At 41.7% G+C, this 23,377-nt stretch overlaps 1 protein-coding gene, 1 long non-coding RNA gene and 1 other non-coding gene across 5 annotated transcripts in view; 2 read left to right on the forward strand and 1 right to left on the reverse strand.

The window, feature by feature from the left end:
• LOC114784651 (uncharacterized) lies at positions 1-8,065 on the reverse strand. 2 transcript variants are annotated; one of them, XR_003748893.1, is made up of 4 exons: positions 7,630-8,065; positions 7,428-7,523; positions 1,575-1,722; positions 1-187 (listed from the first exon to the last, which is right to left on the reverse strand). It is a non-coding gene; the product is annotated as an uncharacterized LOC114784651 (transcript). The 2 variants fall into 2 exon arrangements; XR_003748894.1 differs by lacking the exons at positions 1,575-1,722; positions 7,428-7,523; positions 7,630-8,065 and adding an exon at positions 316-617.
• On the forward strand, positions 1,035-15,935 carry LOC114784652 (uncharacterized). Of its 2 annotated transcripts, XR_003748896.1 has the most exons (4): positions 1,035-3,157; positions 3,231-3,748; positions 12,169-12,222; positions 15,921-15,935. It is a non-coding gene; the product is annotated as an uncharacterized LOC114784652 (long non-coding RNA). The 2 variants fall into 2 exon arrangements; XR_003748895.1 differs by lacking the exons at positions 12,169-12,222; positions 15,921-15,935 and having other exon boundaries at positions 3,231-4,078.
• LOC114768623 (inter-alpha-trypsin inhibitor heavy chain H3-like) overlaps positions 15,634-23,377 on the forward strand; it is a 15,869-nt gene continuing 8,125 nt past the window's right edge. The window contains exons 1-10 of the mRNA XM_028961004.1: positions 15,634-15,645; positions 15,921-16,084; positions 16,307-16,411; positions 17,532-17,694; positions 17,827-17,922; positions 18,524-18,652; positions 18,793-18,909; positions 19,935-20,103; positions 22,692-22,802; positions 23,061-23,242. Of these exons, the coding sequence (XP_028816837.1) occupies positions 15,634-15,645; positions 15,921-16,084; positions 16,307-16,411; positions 17,532-17,694; positions 17,827-17,922; positions 18,524-18,652; positions 18,793-18,909; positions 19,935-20,103; positions 22,692-22,802; positions 23,061-23,242 (1,248 nt within the window). The remainder of the gene's footprint in view (positions 15,646-15,920; positions 16,085-16,306; positions 16,412-17,531; positions 17,695-17,826; positions 17,923-18,523; positions 18,653-18,792; positions 18,910-19,934; positions 20,104-22,691; positions 22,803-23,060; positions 23,243-23,377) is intronic.

Genomic DNA, 23,377 nt, shown 5'->3' on the forward strand with positions numbered 1-23,377 from the left:
ACCCTTTTTTTTTCTGAGCTCTCCCTGCAATAGAATTACATTATAATGTAGTTTGTACATTTATTCACATATATGAACATAATTAGCTTATCTAATTACCTTATCTAAAGGCTGGTTCTAAGCTGCAGCTGTGTGCAAGATGGGGGTAAAGGTCTCAGCCTGTCATGAAAGGGGATCTAATAGATTTCTGTAGAATAAGTGAATATTGTTTAGGTTACTTGGTGCATTAGAACAACTGAACAATGTTTAGCATTTTTCAAATTGTATCAGTCCTCATGTAAATGGCAATTATGCAGGAAAAACAGCTGTCATCACCTAGAGGGAACACACCCTTGATCTGTAGCAGCAGATAAGCAGGAAAGCAGGTAAACCCACATTCAGTGCTGTCCCCTGAGTACTGAGTGATGATGGCTGCAAGCTGCCAAGCCCTGCAGCAGTAATGCAGGTACATGGATTACCTTTACGACCAGAAGTGACAGCACTGTACATGTACAATACAGGTAAAATACCTCTAACTGCACTAAACTGTACATCTACCAGAGTAATTAAAAGGTGCAGTATGTAACATCTAGCGGAGAAGCTGCAGGGTGCAGAATTCACCTTCCTTTTTTCCTGTGTATTAGAATGTATGATAGCCTTGAGGTAACAGTAGATGATTCCAGATGGTGCTGGATTCAGATGGTGCCTGAAACACATTCTCCACTAGGCACTAAGATCATTGTAAGTTTACAAAACCATGAGAAAGTTTAAATTAGTCCCCCTTTATTATAATTTTTCAGTTAGGTTTGAAAAATGAAGATACATGCTAGGGTGGTAGTAGCCTAGTGGGTAACACACTCGCCTATGAACCGGAAGACCTAGGTTCAAATCCCACTTACTACCATTGTGTCCCTGAGCAAGACACTTAACCCTAAATTGCTCCAGGGGGGACTGTCCCTGTAACTACTGATTGTAAGTCGCTCTGGATAAGGGCATCTGATAAATGCTGTAAATGTAAAAGTATTGTACCTTTTTTGCTACCTAGGTCAGATTAAGTGACTTAAGAATTAAGTACCATAGAGACTGGACTTCAGTTTGAATAGATGTGTGCTCCTTTGTAGCTACAGTGTATTTACATGCCTTAACATGTGTAATATTCCCATACAATATTCCCTGTCTGTACTTGTTTCTGACAAGTTGAGGGGGTGGCAAGCTGATAGCATCCATCACATGGACACTGTGATTGTTGAACCCTCACGCATAATGGAACTCATTGCTGTACAACATGCCTGAACTGCTGAAAATCCAAAAATGCCAAATCAACAAACTGTCCTCAGCTGCATTATATGCACTGTAGTGACCAACAACAATTACAATCGCCAATCTCTTGTAATGTTTTTACATTTCTTATGGTACTTAATACACACAAGCTATGAGGCCCGAACATCTGATTATGGATCCTGGTCCATCCCAACTGACACCAATTAGACTTAATGGATGAGGACTCCATAAAATCCGTGAAGTCGCCAGCCTGCACTGCTAGTACTGCCTCGCGGGGAACCTGCCTCTCTAGCTCCGATCATGGACCCACCTACCCTCGGCCTGGAAGTTCCCCAGCAGATCGGTAGTGCAGCACCAGCGCCCCCGCAGGCTGCAGAGAACGCCCACCACCCTCTTGTGCGGCCCTCGCTGTCAGCTCCATGCCACACGCCCACCACTGCCTCTGGAGAAGCGCCCAGCCCCCTGTTGGCCAAGATGAAAGTTTCCAGTCTACGCGTATCGTTATGAGGAGCAGCAGGTATATGTGTGTATTTTGCTGCTTTTCCCTCTCTCACAGACACAGACAAGATTAACATGGTGCATTTGCGTGTGACTGGGTCAACTCGGGGCTGAGGTGTAGGGAGAGACGGACACAAGTTTCTGGAGTTGTTCAGGCCTGAACCCGAGCCATCGGTCGGTCCTGGCCTCATCAAAACAAATTGAACCAGCCACACTCCTGGTGATCGCTGCAGCACTACACCTCGTTCCCTAAAGGCCCTGGATAGCCTGTCAGAACACCAGCTAACCCTGGCACTGGCGCATGAACACCCCACGGTTGCCGAGGGACACGCCTCACATGCTCCTGGCTGTGCCTCCTGAGGAGGAAACGTGAGAGCCAGAGGATCCAGTGTTCTTTTTTGTCTCTGTGTGTTTGTGTGTGTCTTGTGTTTGACCTGCATTCGCCAGTCCAGGGCGTGGTGGCTTAACCACAAGAGACCCTGAATCCAGCCAGATGGAGCTCTCCCGTAGTTTTTTTTTGGGGGGGTGGTATGCGGGTTTGGAGATTCTCCTGAATGGGGGTGGGCAGGCAAGCGACAAAGCAGGATCCTCCTGTAGCCAGTGAGCAGGGCTGGTCAGGCGTGGGCCTGGGTCCGGCTCCAGATGGGCCCAACAAACGCAAAAAGGGCTGAGCCATGAGAGGTCCGGCGAAGATCCCACACCAACGAAAGGGCCATGCAGTGGCAGGGGCTGCACTTTACCTGAAGAAGGAGGACTCCATAAAACCTGTGAAGTGGAATGCAGACATTGCTGCTGCATTAATGTGGACATTTCCCTTGCCTTTGTGTTTTGGTTTATTGTTCCTGGCCTTGTGCCTCACCCCTGCGTTTTTCTTTTGGTTTGTTTCCTTTGTTTTGGCCCTTGTGCCGTTTCTTTTGTTATTCCTAATAAATCCCTTTTGCCCAGATGTCCTGTCTCTGCGCGAGACAGGAAAAAATATTTAAACCAGGTTTTGTAAGTTTGTCCATTAACAAAGAAATCATCAGTAGAGAGACAGAGAGCAGTTACTTGAATTAAATAAATATTTGATCCCCTATTAATCAGCAAGATGAGGTAGCCCTTAAAGTATCCGACGATTTACCACAGAACTTGCAATTAAACATCTGGGAAGTACTTAGCAGTTAGCCCACAGGATTCAGAAAACAATAATTGTAATCAATTATTGGCTTCCAGTTGTATTTTATAAAAGTAAGAAGTTGTCATTGAAAGCTTGTCAGCTCATTACACGTATAAACAACATCATCCATAGAAGCAATCAATCTATCCCGATTCCAAACTCTGCACCATGGCCAAGACCAAAAAGCTTTCCAAGGATGTCGGGGACAAGAGACCTGCACAAGGATGGAATGGCCTAGAAAAGGTAAGTAGCAGTAGTTTGCAGCGGCCTCTCTGGTCCCAAAAATGGTGCTATTTTGTACTCTTCTGCTTTTCAGCGCACCAAAAAAGACACATGAACATCAGGGGAAAAGATGTCAGTTGTCTACAATCGGTAAAAACTCTTCCACCTTCATCATCCTGCTGACATACAAGATGATTTGCAAGAACAACTGCACACACTCGGACTGCTGCGGAGAGCAGGCCTCTAGGCCCTGATGCTGCCTGATGCCGGTGCCTGAGGGAAATGCGCGAGAAACTGGAAGTACGGGAACCGGGTGGGGATCCATGCTAGGCTAAGGGCTAAACCTAATCTGAAGATTTGAAGTGTCTGCACAGTCCCACTGCTCAAGAAAGGCACATGTACAGGTTTGCCACTGAACACCTAAATGATTCAGAGGAGGATGGGTAAAATTGACCAAAGATGAACTGTTTGACATCAACTCAACTGGCCATATTTTTAGGAGGAGGAATGCTGCCTCAAACTCCAAGCAAATCTTCACCACCATCAAGCATGGGTTTTCTGCCAAGGGGACAGGGCATCTGCACTACATAAAAGGAAGGATCAATGGGCCATGTAAGTTGAATGAGAATGTCCTTCCCTCGACCAAGGCATTGAAAATGGGTTGCGGGTGGGTATTCCAGACTGACAATGACATAATAAGACATTGGAGTGGCCTAAAGTCTCCAGACCTTAATCCCATAGAAAATCTGTGGAGGGAGCTGAAGGTTCGAGTTGCCAAAAGCCAGACACAAAACATTAATGATTTGGAGAGCATCTGCAAAGAGGAGTGGGACAAAATCCCCCATGAGATATGTGAAAACCTTGTGGCCAACTAAAACACCTCTGACCTCTGTGATTGCCAAAAAACGTAATAAAGTAATAAAAGTATGTTTTGCAAAGGAATCGAATACTTATTTCATTCATAAAAATTTGAACAATAGAGCTATTTTTTTTTTTGACTCTCACTGTTCAAATAAATCTAACATTATAGAATTTATAGACTGATCGTGTCTTTGCTAGTGGGCAAATTTACAAAATCATCTGGGGATTAAAATAATTTCATCCTGGCCTGTATATTTTATTTATATTGGGTTTTTCAAGAACTCAAACATGCTTACAAAATCAATATACTGTATAGTACAGATACAGACAAATGTGAACCGACAGTCTATATATACAAGTAACAGACATGTCCGTATCAACAGAGTGTCCGTATCAGTGACAGAATAGATAGCATCAATATGGGAATCAACACACAATACAAGTAACAGGCAGCAAAGTGGCATGACAACATATTATTACATAGAAAATTGATGATAGGCTATAGTGTACAGTTTTTTTTTACATGTTTTAAGGTGGCAATGGAATCTGTTTGAATGGATCAGGGAGTGTAATTCCATTGGTTGGGAACAATACTGTTGAAGGCAAGCAGGATCCAATATGTAGACAGATTCTTTTGGGAAGCTGAGCTACCGTAGATCTGTGGTTCATCAGCAGTAAGTTTGAAATTATGATTTGTGTGCTCACCTTGCATTAGGCTGGTGCCTCATCCTGGGCCAATGTCTGGGTATGGAATCTGGCAGCCTTGAACTTGATTGGGATTAGTCAGTTATGGCTAGTGAGTGTGCAGACTCCAATTTGGTGTGAATGACAGTCCTGTTTCTCTCGTGTTCTTCACTGTCAGATACTTGGCCACTCCACATAATTTCAACACACACACACACACATACTAGTCACTCTCACTCACAAACACTTGCCACTCTTTCTCAGATACACACAGTTTTGTGTACATATGGGTGGGGCAGATAAGCTTGAATACTTTAGTGAGGTGTGACTCAGAATGTGACAAATACATTCTTTCACTCTCACTCTCTCCCTCGTTTCTTCTTTTATTCAACTTATTCAGTGCTTACGTTGAAGCATTTGTGTATAAGCCCTAATAGCAACATTTAGATAATTTTTGAAAGAAGAGATATTGATCTTTCATGAACATCAATGCTGACATAGACTGTAAGGATTTACACACTGGTGCTAGGCACAGTTCAAGAACATTTTGTTACGCTCTGGTAAGGAGAGGGTGATGGTCTCTAACTTCTGCTTCTAACCAGTGGTGGATAGTAACCAAGTAAATGTAAAGCGTGAGAAACTCTCCCACATCTATTGACCTGCAATATTCCAGTTTGTCAGATCATCCATGGTTTATCTTAGAGATTTTTTCAAAGTTGTAGAAGAGAAGAAGAACTCACTTTCCAATGCCTTTTGTTCCTGCCTCAGCCCCATACGATTTCCTCTTACAATCTAATCTGAGGAAACACATAGAGGTACTATTTATTTCTGATGGCTAGTTTCTCAGGTATGAAGTATGGTACCAGCAGCTTAAAATGAACATATTTTGAGAAAAATGATCGTATACCAGCAATTGCGCCCATGATGCCCTGACATCATGATTGCACGGCCACCGATCGGATTTCTTTTCGGGGAGTTTGCGGGGAGTAAGGGTGCCCTCATTTTGCGAGGTGTGCCTGCTGCTTCGTGGGGTGCCAGGACATTCTCTGACTGGCAGCTCACAAAGTAGAACCTGACACTGAAGTAGCTCTTTATTTAAATTGTCTGTTGTACGTTAAATATTGCTCAGCAGGCTGCTATACCCATATTGCGTTTAGAAAAAAAAAGTTTAGAAAAGCCAGGAAATCTGTTTCAGAAACAAAAAACGTTTTATATCTGTATATAGTGATCATCTCTGTGCCCCCTCAACATCCTTAACTATTAGAAATGGTATCAAGTGTTACCTGTCTGGCCCAACACTTTACACAGAAATTTCACATAGGAACTGTGCATTGGATTGATGAATGGCATTCTTTTCCAAAGAAGAGAAGAGTTTAAAAGCTCTGGGCCACTGAAAACTGCCTTCAGATCATTAACAAGCTCCTCCCGTGAAGTTCTGGGTTGATCCCTCACCTTTCTCATGATCGTCCTCACCCCATGAGACAAGATACTGCTTGGAGCTCCAGACTGAGGGCAATTGATGGTCATTTTATATTTCTTCCATTTCCGAATAATCGCACAAACAGTTGTCACCTTCTCACCAAGCTTCTTGCTGATGTTCTTGTAACCCATTCCAGCCTCGTTCAGGTCTACAGTCTTGTCCCTGATGTCCTTTGACAGCTGTTTGGTCTTGCCCATGGTGGTGGAGAGGTTGGAATGGAAGAAACTGATTCTGTGGACAGGTGTGCTTTAACGAGTACATAACGAATTAAGATCAGAAGTATCTGTAATTGATGGATTGATTGTAATCTGTGTGCATTATGGGCACACAGCCCGTCTGTGGGAGCCAGAAGTCTGGCTGGGTTGTAGGGGATCAAATACATATTTCACTCAATGACATGCAAATTAATTTATAACTTTTACGTAACATGTTTTTTCTTGATTTTTGGTTGATATTCTCTCTCCATGAAAATGAAACTACCTCATAAATTAGAGACTGTTCATTTTTTCTTGAGATGTGACATGTAAATGAGGATTTAACTGTAAACGTCTTTTTACAGCTTTTCACCGCACACTGTACAACTCGTCCTTCCATTATATGCTCTTTCAAGTGAGCAAACACTTATTTTACATCGAGACACTGGTGGTCGCAAAGTGATTCAGTACACATAAAAGATGTTAAAACGTTTCTACTGGCAAAGCAGGGCGTGTGTGATATGCCTTTGATAGAAATGCAGCTTAAACGCACCATAGTTGCGAAATGTCCGCCCGCAGTCGCGTCTGCACATTTGAACATGGCGCGCGGTTCGTTACGGTGCAGTCTGCAATGAAGTACATAAGCCCTTAAAGTATCCGACGATTTACCACAGAAATTGCAATTAAACATCTGGGAAGTACTTGGCAGTTAGCCCACAGAAAACAATAATTGTAATCAATTATTAGCCTAATCGATAAATACTGCTAAAACTGCTTATTACAGCTAAAACTGCTTAGCCTTACTGAACCACACAGACTTACTAGCATGGCTAGCAGATAACTTCATAGGCTTGGCGATTCAAATACCACAAAAAAAAGGAAAATATACGCCCAACAGATGGCCTGTACAGTATACTGTTTTCTAACAAGCAAACGAGCAAACACGAATGAATAATTTTGGAAATAATAAAATTTTAATCATTAAAAAATAAGCTCACTACCCCTTACCAAAGTTTGTTAAAACGACAATTTATCAAGAAAATCCATTGCTAACCATAACCAAAGCATTTACCAGTTGCTTGGCTTTGAAATGGACAGCCTCCCGTCTGTCTGCGCTGCACTGGAGGGAAACTCTGAGGGGAAAAGGTCGGCGGTTTTGGCGGGAAACCTGGATGAAGTTGTGATTGGACAAATTTATATAGGTGTTTTAAACATTATAAAACAATTTAGATACACAAAGAAAAGCCATTGCTAACCATAACCAAAGTATTTACCAGTTGCTCGGCTTTGAAATGGAGAGCCACCCGTCCGTCTGCACTGCACTGGAGGGAAACTCTGAGGGAAAATGTCGGCGGTGTTGGTGGGAAACCTGGATGAAGTTGTGATTGGACAAATTTATATAGGTGTTTTAAACATTATAAAACAATGTAGATACGCATAAGTAAGATATACTCACCAATTTAACAGCCGGGGAAACGTTGCGAAGAAAAATATACAAATGTTTGCTGTTGTCAGTGGGACGGAAACCTTCAGGGCATCCTGTGTTTTACCGCCACAATTCAAATTATTACGGTACTGCACCGTAAAATATTTTTCACAGTACTCTACAGTGTATATTATGCATGCGTTATATTTTACACTGGCCAAAACAGTTAATTCAATAGTAATATATGTTAATTTATATGGTACAAAAATGTTTACCAAATTACAGTTTTTTTAAGTAATTTACACAATAAAATACAGTTAGATAATTTAATTTTACTGTAGGTTTTTTACATTAATTTACTGTTAAATTTACGGGCATTTTTTTACAGTGCAGACCCCCCATAGAGCAATCATAAAAAAAATAATATGTGTGTGTGTATATATATATATATATATATATATACACACACACACACACACACACACACTAAACTAAACTATACTAACTAAAACTAAAACTTAAATACTGTACAGATCTCTATAAGAGAAACAGGACACAAGACAAACGTGCATAAACAGCAGAGATGTGCAAAATGAATTGAGATGTGCAAAATGTAATCAGGTGCATAAGGCTGAAAGTGTGTTGTTGTTCAGTTTTTTTGGTGATGGCAGTTCATTGAGAGCTCTGACTGCTTGGGAAAAGAAGCTCTTGCAGTGTCTGGCAGTTACAGTTCGGATGAGGCAGAGGAGGAGAATCATGCAGGAGAAGAAATCAGGCAGTCGTGGTGAGTGCAGGGTCCGGGAGATCTGCGGTGAAACACGCCGTGACCGGGATACGACCCCCACGTACTGGTTGAGCGGTTTGTTCTCGCCATGGCGAGCGCCGCCACGGTATGACGTCGACCCCAGGAGAATCCGCGAAACCCAGAAGTGGCAACAGAGCCGTTCCGGCAGCGGGGAGATGGGCAGGCCTCCAGCCAGAATGGCCGAAGTACTGATCGCTCCCTGGATCCAGGATGTCAGTAGGGTGGACAACCCACGGGACTACCGGTGGAAGGACACGGACGATGATGAGAGCAAGGATGACGTGTAGTGGTGGGTGGTCGGGGCCGGGATGGTTCCGACCATCACGTGCGTTCGTGATCGTCGCGAGGTCCGTGACGTCCCACGTGACTTCCAGGGGGGGGGAAGAAGACGAGGGAGAGGCGGACAGCGAGGAATAAGACAGCAACGCGGGGGTAAGCTGGTGGAAGAGGGCGACAGGAAGTCGACAGCCAGCAACCGTGCTGCTGAGACTGCCTTTCGGGGAATCCTCCTCTCCAGCTCCAGTCGCGGACACACCTTCCCTCTGCTTGGACATTCCCCAGCTCAAATCATTGTTTCCAGAACGTCCCCTCTCTGCGCTTCCTTCCCTTGTCAGCTCGCGGACGTGACACACCCATACATTCCACTGAATATATCTTAATTTATATTTATTAAATTAAAACAACAAAAGCACACACTCAGTGAATGGGCAAAAGAAAAAAATCTGCACTGGCGTATGCAATCTAAAACTAAATAGGTCACATTTATCTTTTTAAAGAATAGAAATAAACTCTAAATGCAGAGACAACAATTATAATTTTTTCTACTCCTCTCTTACTTAACAAAAAGCCAATAGGCCATTTCTAAAAAAAACAGTACCGAAGGAAAATGTAAAAATAGAACCTCTGGTTATCTGTGGAATTTGTGAAGGGCTTCTTTCCGATTCTTTTTCTGTTTGAATCTGGTGAAAATTTGCAGCAGCTGTAGAGCAGTGTGGTGACCAGATTCTGCAGGGCCTTCTGCTCAACGACATCATTTTTGGTGTTGAGCCCCACTACTGTTGTGTCATCTGCAAACTTGATGATGTGGTTCAAACTGTACTGTGCAGCACAATCGTATGTCAGCAGAGTGAACAGCAGTGGGGAACCTGTGCTTAGTCTGAGGACATTGGAGTTGTTATTTTTATACACACAGACTGAGCTAAAGTCGATAAACAGCATTCTGGCGTAAGTGTCTTTTTTGTCAAGGTGGGAGAGGGTTATGTGAAGGGCAGACGTGATTGCATTATCTGTTGAGCGGTTTGGCCGTTAGGCAAACTGAAGTGGGTCCAGATTCTGTGGGAGTTCATGTGTCTCAGAACCAGCCTCTCAAAGCACTTTGTGATGATGAGTGTGAGTGCTATTGGCCGGTAGTCATTGAGGCAGAACACAGTTAACTTCTTTGGCACTGGGATGATCTTGGTGGTTTTGAGGCAGGTAGGTACAACTCAGCAATGAAGATATCTGTGAAGATGTCTACAAGCTGGTCAGCACACTCCCGTAGTACCCGACCAGGTATGTTGACTGGTCCTGCTGCTTTCTGTAGGTTTACTCCTGACATCCTGACATCTCCTGTGGAAAGACAGAGGACCTGGTCATTGGGAGAAGGAGTTGTCTTCCTCAGTGGCTCCCTGATCTCTGCCTCAAATCGTGCAAAGAAGTCTTTCAGCTCATCTGGCAGGGAGTGGGTCGCTGCTGCATGCCTGATGTGTTGGTTTGTAGCTCATGATGGTCTGGATTCCCTTCCAAATGTGCCGTGTGTCCATTGAAGACATGAAGTGACTGTTGATTTTCTCTGCATCAGCTTGCTTTGCCTCCTCAATGGCCTGTGACAGGTTGGCTCTATCTGTAGGATAAGCCTCTTTGTCTTTGGACTGGAAGGCAGAGTCCCTGATATTCACCAGGTGAAAACTTGCTTAGCAGAGAACCAGTGTTTGTGGTTTGGACGGGTGATGATGGTCTTGGAGATGGTGACATCCTCAAAACACTTGCCGAAGAAGCTGGTGACTGAGGTTGTGTACAGAGTTGTCCACAGAGTTGTCATTGGTGGCAGAATCTCTAAACATCTTCCAGTCTGTGCAGTCAAAACAGTCCTGGAGGGCGGAGATTCTCACCTCTTCCATGTAAAATAACTAGTATTCCAGCCTGCAGTGTTTAAGGTGAAATAATTTGAATAAGGAGCTGCGAATAATGAGCTAACTGGCTAGGACCGCCCCTGTCTGGAGCAACACAGGGTTAAATCCTGGCTGAACCATAATAAATGTTGCAGTGGCAGGGGCACACTGTACACGGAGCTATTCAAAAGCATACAGTTTTAATTAAAGTTAATTGTAAACACACAACTCAAGTAAACACACCACTCCAATAGGATTCACAATAACCTTTTAACTTTTTCACCCACATGGTACTTCTCTCTGCTCCTTACTCCGCCACCTCTGTCTTCTTTCAGAAACACACACACACACACACAGAACTTGCTCTCTTCCTGGCCACATTCCCCCTCAAAATAAAGGACAATACATGTTATAATAACTTCACTGTAAATTTGTGAGGTCCTTTCTTAACAAATAATTCAGAATATATTTCAGGACCAGAGTGATACCCACTGTGCTGCACTGGAATTTGAGCCCTGAAATATTGGCACAAACTAGAATGGCACTGTTTGTATATTTGTATTCCACAACACGTGTGATACTGTTGGTCACAGAGAGGACTTTGTAACTCCATATTGCATTTTTTTGCCGGTCCTTAAATTTATCTTTTAGCTGCCGTTCTTTTATAATTGCCGTCATAATTTCGATGGATTCATAGCCTCGTTATCCTGTTTAACCTGACCTGTGGCGCTACAGCACAATTTCATGTCTCAAGCACTGCCCCCCTTCCCTTTCACAGTGCACTGCTGCCCATAATCCTGAATTCAGCTCGCCTCATCTGTCTGCATCTGTGCACTTGAACTGTGCCTCTCCCACATGGGGCAGTGGTGGCCTAGCGGTTAAGGAAGCGGCCCCGTTATCAGAAGGTTGCCGGTTCGAATCCCGATCCGGCAAGGTGCCACTGAGGTGCCACTGAGCAAAGCACCGTCCCCACACACTGCTCCCCGGGCGCCTGTCATGGCTGCCCACTGCTCACTCAAGGTGATGGGTTAAATGCAGAGGACAAATTTCACTGTGTGCATCGTGTGCTGTGCTGCTGTGTATCACATGTGACAATCACTTCACTTTACATGACGGTGCCTCATATATTACAACTGTAGGACTTATTATTATATCATCCCCAACCCTGCACTGACAACATTTGCAGGTTCACTCTACCCTGGAAGGGGGTCCCTCTCTGTATCACTCCTTCCCAAGGTTTCTTCCTTTCTTTTTTTTCTCTCTCCTAGAGTTTTTTGTGTGTGGAGTTTTTCCTTGTGTGCAGAAGGGTCAAGTGTGGGGGTGTCAACTGTAGGGCTTGTGAAAGCCCATTGAGACATACTGTATGTGATTTTGGGCTATATAAGAAATAAATGTTGTTGTTGTTGTTGATATAGTCACTCTGAAATTACAGAATGAGAGACCTACCAAAGAGGTACAGCCAATTTCCACAGGCCAGGAGGACCGGGTGAGTAGTCTGGATTCTCCCCTTTCCACAAGGTTCATTGGCCAGCCCAGCAAACTGGGACCACTGGGAAGCTGCTCCTCTGGCCTGAGTATGAACTGAGGATGACAACTGGTTGGACAGCTCAGTGCCAGTGGGACACTGCTCACCTGCTCTCATCTTTGATACTAACTGACACACACTGCACTAGGGCATCCCCACTTCCCACTTTGACACCACAACCATTGTCCACAAGCTTTATCCAAATATGTCTTCACATCACCTAGCCGCATCGCCCACGGCCCCAATGGTTCCAGCACATTTGCCATGTTCTTAGCTGGTTTCCTCACCTCATTGACTGGCCACATATTCCACCTGATCTTGCATCCCAGTGGGGTTGCCATGTTACATTTGCATTTAAGGCATTCATCAGACTCCCTTATCCAGATCAACATACAATCAGTAGTTACAGGGACAGTCCCCCTGGAGACTTTCAGTGACTGGTCCAGAACGAAACACCCCAGGCTCCACAACCCGTTTTCCGGGCCATGGCCTGCCCAGTGAATGAGGTATTGCATACCATGGCCATGTTGACAGCATTAGGTAATTAAACCTCTGCAGCCTGCCGCATTGACATTGTAAAGGGGGAAAAGAGCCAGCCCCAAGATGCTTGGGGGGAGTGTGGCAGGCAAAGGGAACGAGAGGTGATCTTTTCTGAAGATGGAAAGACGGCAGCTGAGTGGAGAGCTGGGTCAGCTGCAGCATGGAGAGCAGCTGGTTGATAGCATCTTGCTATCATGGGGAGGCCAGAGGGCGCATTGGCAGAAGTGACAGGAGATGCAGAAGGAATGGGGAAGTAGGCAGCAGGGAAAGCACACTATGCATTATAACGTTTAGTTCTTACATTGAGAAAGTGGGCAGGCGTGGATTGGCAGTGGCGAGGGAACGGCGGGGAAGAGGAATGAGAACAGCAACAATATGAAGTCACCAGCAATCTAAAGACAATCAGTCACAATATTCAATGCAAATTTCATTGCATTTTCAGTGTCGGCCAGTAGATAATTTCAAATTTCAAATAGTGTACAATTTATTCCATCAATAAATGATAGCCTTTTGATGCTGATGTGTTGATGCCCATTATGTCGCTTTGATGGATCAGGCAGTTCTCAGCCGCTCAGGTCATTAATCCCTTGATTAGTTTGGCATAATAATAAAGTACAAGACATGAACTGGAAACAATGGGTGGCTTCTATAATTACCATAATTAAACATCTTATGATGTTTAGTCTGAAAGTGACTTTATTTCAGCATTGGTTCTGCTGCGCATCCTTGATGTATCAGCCCAACCTTCAATCTGACTGCCACACTGGTTTGACAGTAGCTGTCGTAGGCCATCGGGGTCCAGCCGCATGAATTCGCCGGAACTCCCCGCCTCCGGAATTGGCAGGAGAAACATGGAAAGTATGACCAATCTTCTCAACCCCACGGTAGCTTTCGCAGGCCTCCGAGAGTCTGTCACGCCTGGAGAAATGTTAAAATATTGCATGGAGCTTGGCAGGATTACCAGAGGTGCGTAGCTGGAATCCAGATGAGATGGTGGCATCGGGGGAAGTCGGCTGCGTCCTGAAGTGGTCGGGTCATTGTGTAACACTGGTTTGACATGGAATGGCAGTAGATCTGGAACGATGGCTGGACACGGCGAGGAAAAATGGATGCATAAGCACAACGTCACGAAACAGGGGTCTAAAACATGGACAGTGGAAACATGATCCGACTGTGAAAAGACACAAACTGGACAGCTTTATGTACACAGTATACAATCGTACACAGGTGAAAACAATCAGGAAACATTAACACGGGACGAACATGAAACTCTGGTCCGAACTCCAGATGCAGAGTTGCCCCTGCCAAAACGGATCGTGACACTGACCTATTATCCCAAACAAGTCAACCATACAACAATGGTGGATAACACTATTGTAACCTCATAAAGCAACTACAGGAAATCCTCTCTAATGAAAAAACAAGGCTGGAGAACAACAACGTTTTCTGGCAAAAGAACACACAAAAGAGAACTTGGCACGAAACAAGACGTGAAAGCGGGATAATACCGCATCACATACAGGTGTGGAGGGGCATTAAGACAGCACTCGGGCCATACTCTGCGTCTCCGCGTGGACGACAACATTTCAGGTAATGCTCCATGTGGACGCAGGTTTTTCAGAAACCGTAAACACATTTTAGAGAAAGTTGTGTTTATCTGGACAAGGACTTAAACTTTGCTTGTTTCTACTTTATCAACTACTACGGCAACATATTTGTGTTGTACCTTTCAAAGTATAAATCAATACTACATGACTGTTTTGTGTACATTTCAGTACAGGAACTTACGGTTAGTGATTAATCATTAAATGTTTGTGCCGCGGACCCTGGTCCTCAACAAAAAGGCTGTGTTGTTTGGTCTGACCAGCACTTCTCACTATGGATGAAGCAGCTATCCTGCTCATATCCAGTCTTTTACTTGTTTCCACTGGGTCAGCTGTAACTCAAAAGGTAGGGTTTGAGATTCAGAGTGATCTTAGTATTACAAAAAAAAAAAACGGTGTTTGTCTGTATAATTGTACAAAATGAAAGTCATTAGAACCTACAGATTTTTCAGCAAAGTTTTTAAGCAAATAATTTATCGAATTTATCGAAAATATCGAATTAATCTGATACCAGTACTAACTCTGGTCAATATTTGGATCAATTTGTCCAAACCTAGTCTGTTTGCTCTGGTTTTCCCTGGTTTTATTTTTAATATGTTATTCCTCTGTATTAGGGGCTGCTGGGATAATAATTTACTGTAATAATTATACGGTAATAATATTAAATTTAAAAATTATTATTATTGGATTTGATAATTGAATAATTAAGCCAACAACTGCTGTTTAACAAAGACTATCAGCTACAGTTACATACCATCACAAGTCCTACTTGTGTGTAAAGAACCTTACATCTATAAACAAATGTACACTGCTCAATAAATAAAGAGAACACAAAAATAAGACATCCTAGTTCTGAATGAATGAAGTATTCTTATTAAATATTTTGTTCTTTAAATAGTTTAATGTGCTGACAACAAAATTACGCAAAAAATTCTCGATGGAAATCAATTTTATCAAATTTATTTGCGTCCTTCCTTTCCTTCCCTGCACCAATCCCTAACACAATGTAAAATCTGGCAACATTATTGCACACTACATAGAGAACAAGCAGCATCTCTCCCTGTGCATCTCAGGCAATGACATAAAACTGCTCAAAATCAGCTCCTGTGAAATTGTGAAGGAATTGCAATCAATGTAGCTATGACCATAGTCTATTAGGATGCTTTAATGGGAGGGTGTAGTAAGAAAGAGACAGCGGACATAGGCAGCTTTTCTTTGCTTGATCGCGATGGCGACCACGGTGGCATTTAATGCCACTACTGTCTACTCACACATCAGTTAAATCTTCCAGAAATGTGAAATCAAGTAAAGGGAAGATTTCGTCCTACCCAGAAATGACCTCAGAACTTCACAAATCCCACATAAGAGCGCCACCCTGTGTTGCACTCCAGCCACTACCTTACATCAACATAACATTTCTGTACTCTTTTTTTTATGTGTACTTACAGCAAAATTGCATTATATCTAATATTAAACATGAATGCAGTATTTAAGTATTGTCCTCTCTTTCCACAGACTGCTGACTGGGACATTTACAGTTTTCACATCAACTCCACAGTTACAAGTCGTTATGCCACCTCAGTCATCTCGAGTCGTGTTGCCAACCGTCACAACAACCCCACAGAGATTCTTTTCCATGTGAAGATACCAAAAAATGCCTTCATTAGCAAGTTCAGAATGTGAGTATATATAACAGACTGGATCTTGTACTATCAGCTTAATTTCTTCAAGAAAATATATTAAAATATACAAAAATGAAATCATTCAGATTGTGATAAGCTTGTATTTTAAAAATAAGATTGGGTTCTCTTTTCTAGGTAAATTCATGTGTACAAAAAAAATTTTTGGAAGTAATTTATTTTATTTACATGGTATTTATTTCTATTTTCTGCTTTAAATAGGACCATTGATGGGAAGATATATGACGGTGAGGTGAGAAAGAAAGAGGAAGTCCAGCAGCAGTACAGTCAGGCTGTATCACAAGGCCAAAGTGCTGGACTCATCATGTAATGTGGAAACTCTTTACAGCATTACCACAAATGCCTGGCCTTGCAGAAACCAACCTATAGACAGGAGTTTTCTATCAGTCACATAGTGGTGAAAACTTAGTTTCATTTATTCATTTAAAGTTGCATTTATTTCAGTAGTAGCCTTCTGCTAGTGGCACAGCAACATGCAGGTAACATAAAAAGGTCTAAATCAATTTTTTTTGTCAGCAAAAAGTCATTTTGTCTGTCACAGAATGTCATTTAAGCAAAAAAAAAAAAAACAAACATTTGAACATTTTTTTGGTCATTCATACAACACAGCCTTCTGTCTACAAAATGGTGGGTGCTCAGTTTGGTGTAAAACTTATTATATATTTTATTATATAATCCATTTTGTAGTACAAAATGCATTGTATGTACAGAAATTGACATGCCCCATTGCTCTCACCCTAGATTCAATGGCCACAAAATTTCAGTGAATGGTTCTCTGTTCTGATGTGTAACAATGAAAGAATGGTTCAGGGATCATCAGACATAATTTTCACACATGGATTGGCCACAGGGCAGTGTATGATAATGCACACAAAGATGAATAGACAAATATTACATATAAATATAGATGAAAATGTGATGAAATCATTATTAACATTCCATAATTTTGCGATTTCTTTATTTTACTTCCACAGATGAGTGCTGTATGAATGAAAAAATCTAGAAAAAAATATTGTAAAAGGAATTGCTACATGTGCCTTTGAGGGCATGTGTGAGCATTGTATAGTATAGCGTTGTATTGACAACTACTGAGTGAAGAAGATAACCACTACCATGGGGCAGTGGTTGGCATATCGGTGTAAGGAAACAAACCTGTAATCAGATGGTTGCCAGTTCAAGTCCCGAACTGACAAGGAGCCACTGAGCAAAGCACCGTCCCCACACACTGCTCCCCGGGTGACATTCATGGCTGCCCACTGCTCGCCAAGAGTGATGACTAAAAAGCAGTGGACACATTTCGTTGTGTCACTGCGTGCTTTGCTGTGTTTCGCAATGAAAATCACTTCAGTGTTATGTTGTAATGATTCATGGAGCTTCTCTGGCTTTGTGTTGAACCTTATTAAGTGTGTAATTGCCTCCTCCTCAGCTCAGTGGGCAGGACTCTGGAACACTTTAAAACATCTGTGACAGTTGCTGCTCACAAGAAAGTAGATTTTGAACTGACTTATGAAGAGCTCCTTTCACGTCGACTTGGAAAATATGAGCTGCTTATTAATGCTCAACCAATGCAACCTGTGAAAGACTTTAGGGTAAGATGTATAGATCTGATATATACATTTGATACCATGAGTGAATTCATAAATTTATTTCAAATGTTTTTGTTGATCAGATTACACAGTTATCACTAGTATTTGACAAATGTTTCCTAACTGTTTTACTAGATTGGTGTGAACATTTATGAGACAACAGGCATCCGGTCTCTGAATGTGAAAGGTTCACTAAAAGACCTCGCCCATGCCAACCGTGCCGACCAAAAGGTATTGTCCAGGTTACACTCCAGTACAATGTGCACAAGTATTGTCACGACTACGGACTTACGGGGGAAGGAAGCGCAGAGGTTTGACATGCTGGGAAGGGGGTTTTATTAATACAAACAATAAAGAAATACAAATAAACAGCGGCGCGGTGGCCGAAAACGATTTAACTTAAATAACGAACTGAAACTAACCCGTAGGCGTGTGGCGATTGCCAGAACTTAAAACACATAAAACTAAACAAGGTCAAGTTCGTGCATAGAGTTCACGAAAATGCCAGCGACCCCGAACGGGCGGAAACTTCCGGCATTTATGGGGCGTCAGGATTGCATTCCGGTGTGGAGCCCAGCTGCAGGCAATCCTGACAAGTATGCTGATTTTATCTGGGCAAATGTCTCTCATTTCTTAAAAACAACTAACAATTACATCATGAAACAAAATATATTTAATAAAATAATCAGTCCAGGTCTAAGGTAATTACAATCATTCAGTAATAAGGTCAAGAACATGAGAGGCCATTTTCTCTCAAATTGAGTTCTGGCGTGGTGTGCAATCTTCACATTGAATATAGTCAGTCATCAAAAAAAAAACATTTTTATTTCAGGCATGGATAAACTTTCATCCTACACTTGAGCAGCAGACACAGTGTGATGGCTGCAGAGAAAGTGGACTGAATGGCGATATGCACATATTCTATGATGTTGAGAGACCAGAGTCCCTGGGAGAAGTGATGGTACGGTGTATGGAACATATCATATTGTGTTCAATTGAATTGATGTTCAATATATCTTATAAAATATAATAGCTTAACAAATTAGCTTTTAAGAATTTCACATGGGGTCTAAGCGCATGTTTTTTGTTTCTTTTTTAAAGACAAGTAATGGTTTCTTTGCCCACTACTTTGCACCCTCCGACATTCCAAGAATTCCAAAAAATGTGATCTTCATTATTGATGAGAGTGGGTCAATGATGGGAAAAAAAATTCAGCAGGTAATCCATTCCAATTAAGTAGACATTTGGAAAATATTCACAGCACATCATTTTTTCCACATTTTGTTATGTTACAGCCTTATTCCAAAATGAATCAAATGCATTTTCCCTCAGAATTCTACACACAACATCCCATAATGAAAACTTGTTTAAATTAAGTTTAATTAAGCTTTTGGCAAATTTATTAGAAATAGAAAACTGAGAAATACTTTGTTGATGCACCTTTGGCAGCAATTACAGCCTCAAGTCTTTTTGAATATGGTGCTACAAGCTTGGTACATCTATCCATGGCCAGTTTGGCCCATTCCTCTTTGCAGCACCTCTCAAGTGTCATCAGGTTGGATGGGAAGTGTCGGTGCACAGCCATGTTAAGATCTCTCCAGAGATGTTCAATTAGATTCAAGTCTGGGTTCTGGCTAGACCATACAAAGACGTTGACAGAGTTGTCCTGAAGCCACTCCTTTGATATCTTGGCTGTGTGCTTAGGGTCATTGTCGGGTCGAATGATGAACTGTTGCCCCTTGTGGCCAGCCTGCTCTAAGAAGAGTCATTTATGTAAGAATCCTGTTTTTTTAACAAACTGTGCTCATTGGGACCTTCAAAGCAGCAGACATTTTTCTGTAACCATCCCCAGATTTGTGCCTAAAGACAATCCTGTCTTTGAGGTCTACAGACAATTCCTTTGACATCATGCTTGGTTTGTGCTCTGACATGAACTGTCAACTGTGGGACGTTATATAGACAAGTGTGTGCCTTTCCATCTCATGTCCAATCAAACTCCAATTAGACTGCAGAAACATCTCAAGGATGATCAGGGGAAACCTGATCTCCTGAGCTCAATTTTGAGCTTCATGGCAAAGGCTGTGAATACTTATGCACATGTGTTTTTGCTTGTGCACACACAGGTTAATTCCAGCTACAGCAACAATTAGGGTACCCTAATATTCAAATTATGCAAAAAGTGCTGATTAAGCAATGCTTCACTGAGGTGTGCCAGACTGAATGGACTTGTTGATTAATTACAGACCCAATCAGCCCTTTTGAAAATTTTGGATGACATAAATGAAGATGATTATTTTGGACTCATAATTTTTAGCAGCAGAATAAGATTATGGAAGCCAGAACTTCTCCCAGCAACAGAAGACAACATTGAGGCTGCAAAGAGCTTTGTTAAAAACCTTGATCCCAATGGAGGTAAGAAATCATTGTGAAAAAAGTGTAACAACAAATTATTAATAATATGGTTTCAAATGGGAACACAACCTTAATCAAAACACAGTACTGTGCAAACGTTTTGGCAGAAGTACTATATATACTTCTACTATATACACAGTACTATATATAGATTAAATTTACCCTTGTAACCCTTGTGCCCTATTCCTCAGGACTATTCTCAGGTACTCTTTGTGTACAAAAATGTAGACGCACAAAATACGCTATAAAATCCTCATACATACATATTTTGTGCCCCATAATGACCCATGATGGAGGGCTCAAGATGACTTAGTGATTTATAAAAAAAAATTGAAAAAAAATTGTGTGAGAGGGTGCAAAAAGATGAAATGGGGCACAGCATAAAAAATACTAACGCAATCAAAAAAAAATTGCTGATCTTTGACATGACAAATACTCAAATTATAACTATTGCCTCATCTCCCAACTATTAGTTATATGGAAAATATTTATTGTTTAATTTTTTTTTTTTAAGAAATAATGATTCAAAGGATTAAACTGCCATTTAAGGTTAAAATCATGAAAAGTTTTGAATACTGGATCATTTTGTAAAGGGCTCAAGTTGATTAAGTGATTTTCGGAAAAACATCAGGAAGAAAAATTGATGTACAGATTTGATGCATGTACATTTTTGTACAGGGAGTGCAGAATTAGGCAAATGAGTATTTTGTCCACATCATCCTCTTCATGCATGTTGACTTACTCCAAGCTGTATAGGCTTGAAAGCCTACTACCAATTAAGCATATTAGGTGATGTGCATCTCTGTAATGAGAAGGGGTGTGGTCTAATGACATCAACACCCTAAATCAGGTGTGCATAATTATTAGGCAACTTCCTTTCCTTTGGCAAAATGGGTCAAAAGAAGGACTTGACAGGCTCAGAAAAGTCAAAAATAGTGAGAGGGATGCAGCACTCTTAAAATTGCAAAGCTTCTGAAGCGTGATCATCAAACAATCAAGCGTTTCATTCAAAATAGTCAACAGGGTCGCAAGAAGCGTGTGGAAAAACCAAGGCGCAAAATAACTGCCCATGAACTGAGAAAAGTCAAGCGTGCAGCTGCCAAGATGCCACTTGCCACCAGTTTGGCCATATTTCATAGCTGCAACATCACTGGAGTGCCCAAAAGCACAAGGTGTGCAATACTCAGAGACATGGCCAAGAAAAGAAAGGCTGAAAGACGACCACCACTGAACAAGACACACAAGCTGAAACGTCAAGACTGGGCCAAGAAATATCCCAATACTGATTTTTCTAAGGTTTTATGGACTGATGAAATGAGAGTGAGTCTTGATGGGCCAGATGGATGGGCCCGTGGCTGGATTGGTGAAGGGCAGAGAGCTCCAGTCCAACTCAGACACCAGCAAGGTGGAGGTGGAGTACTGGTTTGGGCTGGTATCATCAAAGATGAGCTTGTGGGGCCTTTTCGGGTTGAGGATGGAGTCAAGCTCAACTCCCAGTCCTACTGCCAGTTTCTGAAAGACACCTTCTTAAAGCAGTGGTACAGGAAGAAATCTGCATCCTTCAAGAAAAACATGATTTTCATGCAGGACAATGCTCCATCACACGCGTCCAAGTACTCCACAGCGTGGCTGGCAAGAAAGGGTATAAAAGAAGAAAAACTAATGACATGGCCTCCTTGTTCACATGATCTGAACCCCATTGAGAACCTGTGGTCCATCATCAAATGTGAGTTTTACAAGGAGGGAAAACAGTACACCTCTCTGAACAGTGTCTGGGAGGCTGTGGTTTCTGCTGCACGCAATGTTGATGGTGAACAGATCAAAACACTGACAGAATCCATGGATGGCAGGCTTTTGAGTGTCCTTGCAAAGAAAGGTGGCTATATTGGTCGCTGATTTGTTTTTGTTTTGTTTTTGAATGTCAGAAATGTATATTTGTGAATGTGGAGATATTATATTGGTTTCACTGGTAAAAATAATTGAAATGGGTATATATTTGTTTTTTTATTAAGTTGCCTAATAATTATGCACAGTAATAGTCACCTGCACACACAGATATCCCCCTAAAATAGCTAAAAATAAAAACAAACTAAAAACTACTTCCAAAAACATTCAGCTTTGATATTAATTCGTTTTTTTGGGTTCATTGAGAACATGGTTGTTGTTCAATAATAAAATTATTCCTCAAAAATGCAAGTTGCCTAATAATTCTGCACTCCCTGTATGTGAACAGTGCGAGAGGGTGCAAAAATATGAAACGAGGCACAACATAACAAATACTTATGTAATCAAATCCATTTTTTGATGATCTTTGACTCAAATTACCAGCATGGCCTCATCCTTGTACTATTTATTATGTAAAATTCTTGAAGGAAGTTATCTGTTTTTATGTTCAGTCATGCCAAAAAGAGATCTAATGGCTGTTCCTAAATCGGCTCTGAGACAGAACTGATTTAGCACCTTAACGAGAGCATGATATACGGTCAAAACTGTGAGCAGCATTTGCTAATTGTTCATGCTCAGAATTGAGTATACATGGCTTTTCTAAAATTCTGAAAAATAAAAATAAAAGCAATACCCTTTCCCAGGTACTGACATAAATTCAGCTGTTCTGAAAGGTGTTGAAATGATCAATGCATGTCCAAGAGAAGAAGCTGCCTCCATCTTAATACTGCTGACAGACGGTGATCCAACAGCAGGTAACCAACACCCAGCTATTTATGCCTTTTGGTGATATTTTTGTAGCAAATCATTTGGTAATGGTATGCCTTCTAGTAGAAGTCGTAGCATTGGCCATGTAGTGTAATTCAGTGTAGTGAAATGACAATGGGATTGAATATATAAATCAGTACAAATCTTTCAACTTTGCAATGACTTGAACTATACATTTGTGAAAGGGAAAATATAAGAAACCTTATTTGATATGATAATGATAGGTAATTTCCTTCTCTTGAAAGGTGTTACCAATCGTGGACAAATCCAGCATAATGTCAAAGCAGCAATTGGGTTAAAGTTTCCACTTTACATCCTGGGCTTTGGCTTTGATATAACCTTTGAGTTTCTTCAGAAGTTATCCCAAGAGAATGGAGGCATGGCGCGCAGAATCTACACAGACTCTGATGCTGCTTTGCAACTGCAGGTAGGCTAATGCACCTTCATACTGCTAGCGCAAAACTAGTATCAGGAGATATTAATTTCAGGAGATATTCACTTTCACACTTTACAGAACACACAATTATTTTTACAGTATGTGTAACAGTAACCATGGCTTTTG

Source organism: Denticeps clupeoides, chromosome 2 (genome assembly GCF_900700375.1).
Source record: "Denticeps clupeoides chromosome 2, fDenClu1.1, whole genome shotgun sequence".
NCBI classification, from domain to species: Eukaryota; Metazoa; Chordata; class Actinopteri; order Clupeiformes; family Denticipitidae; genus Denticeps; species Denticeps clupeoides.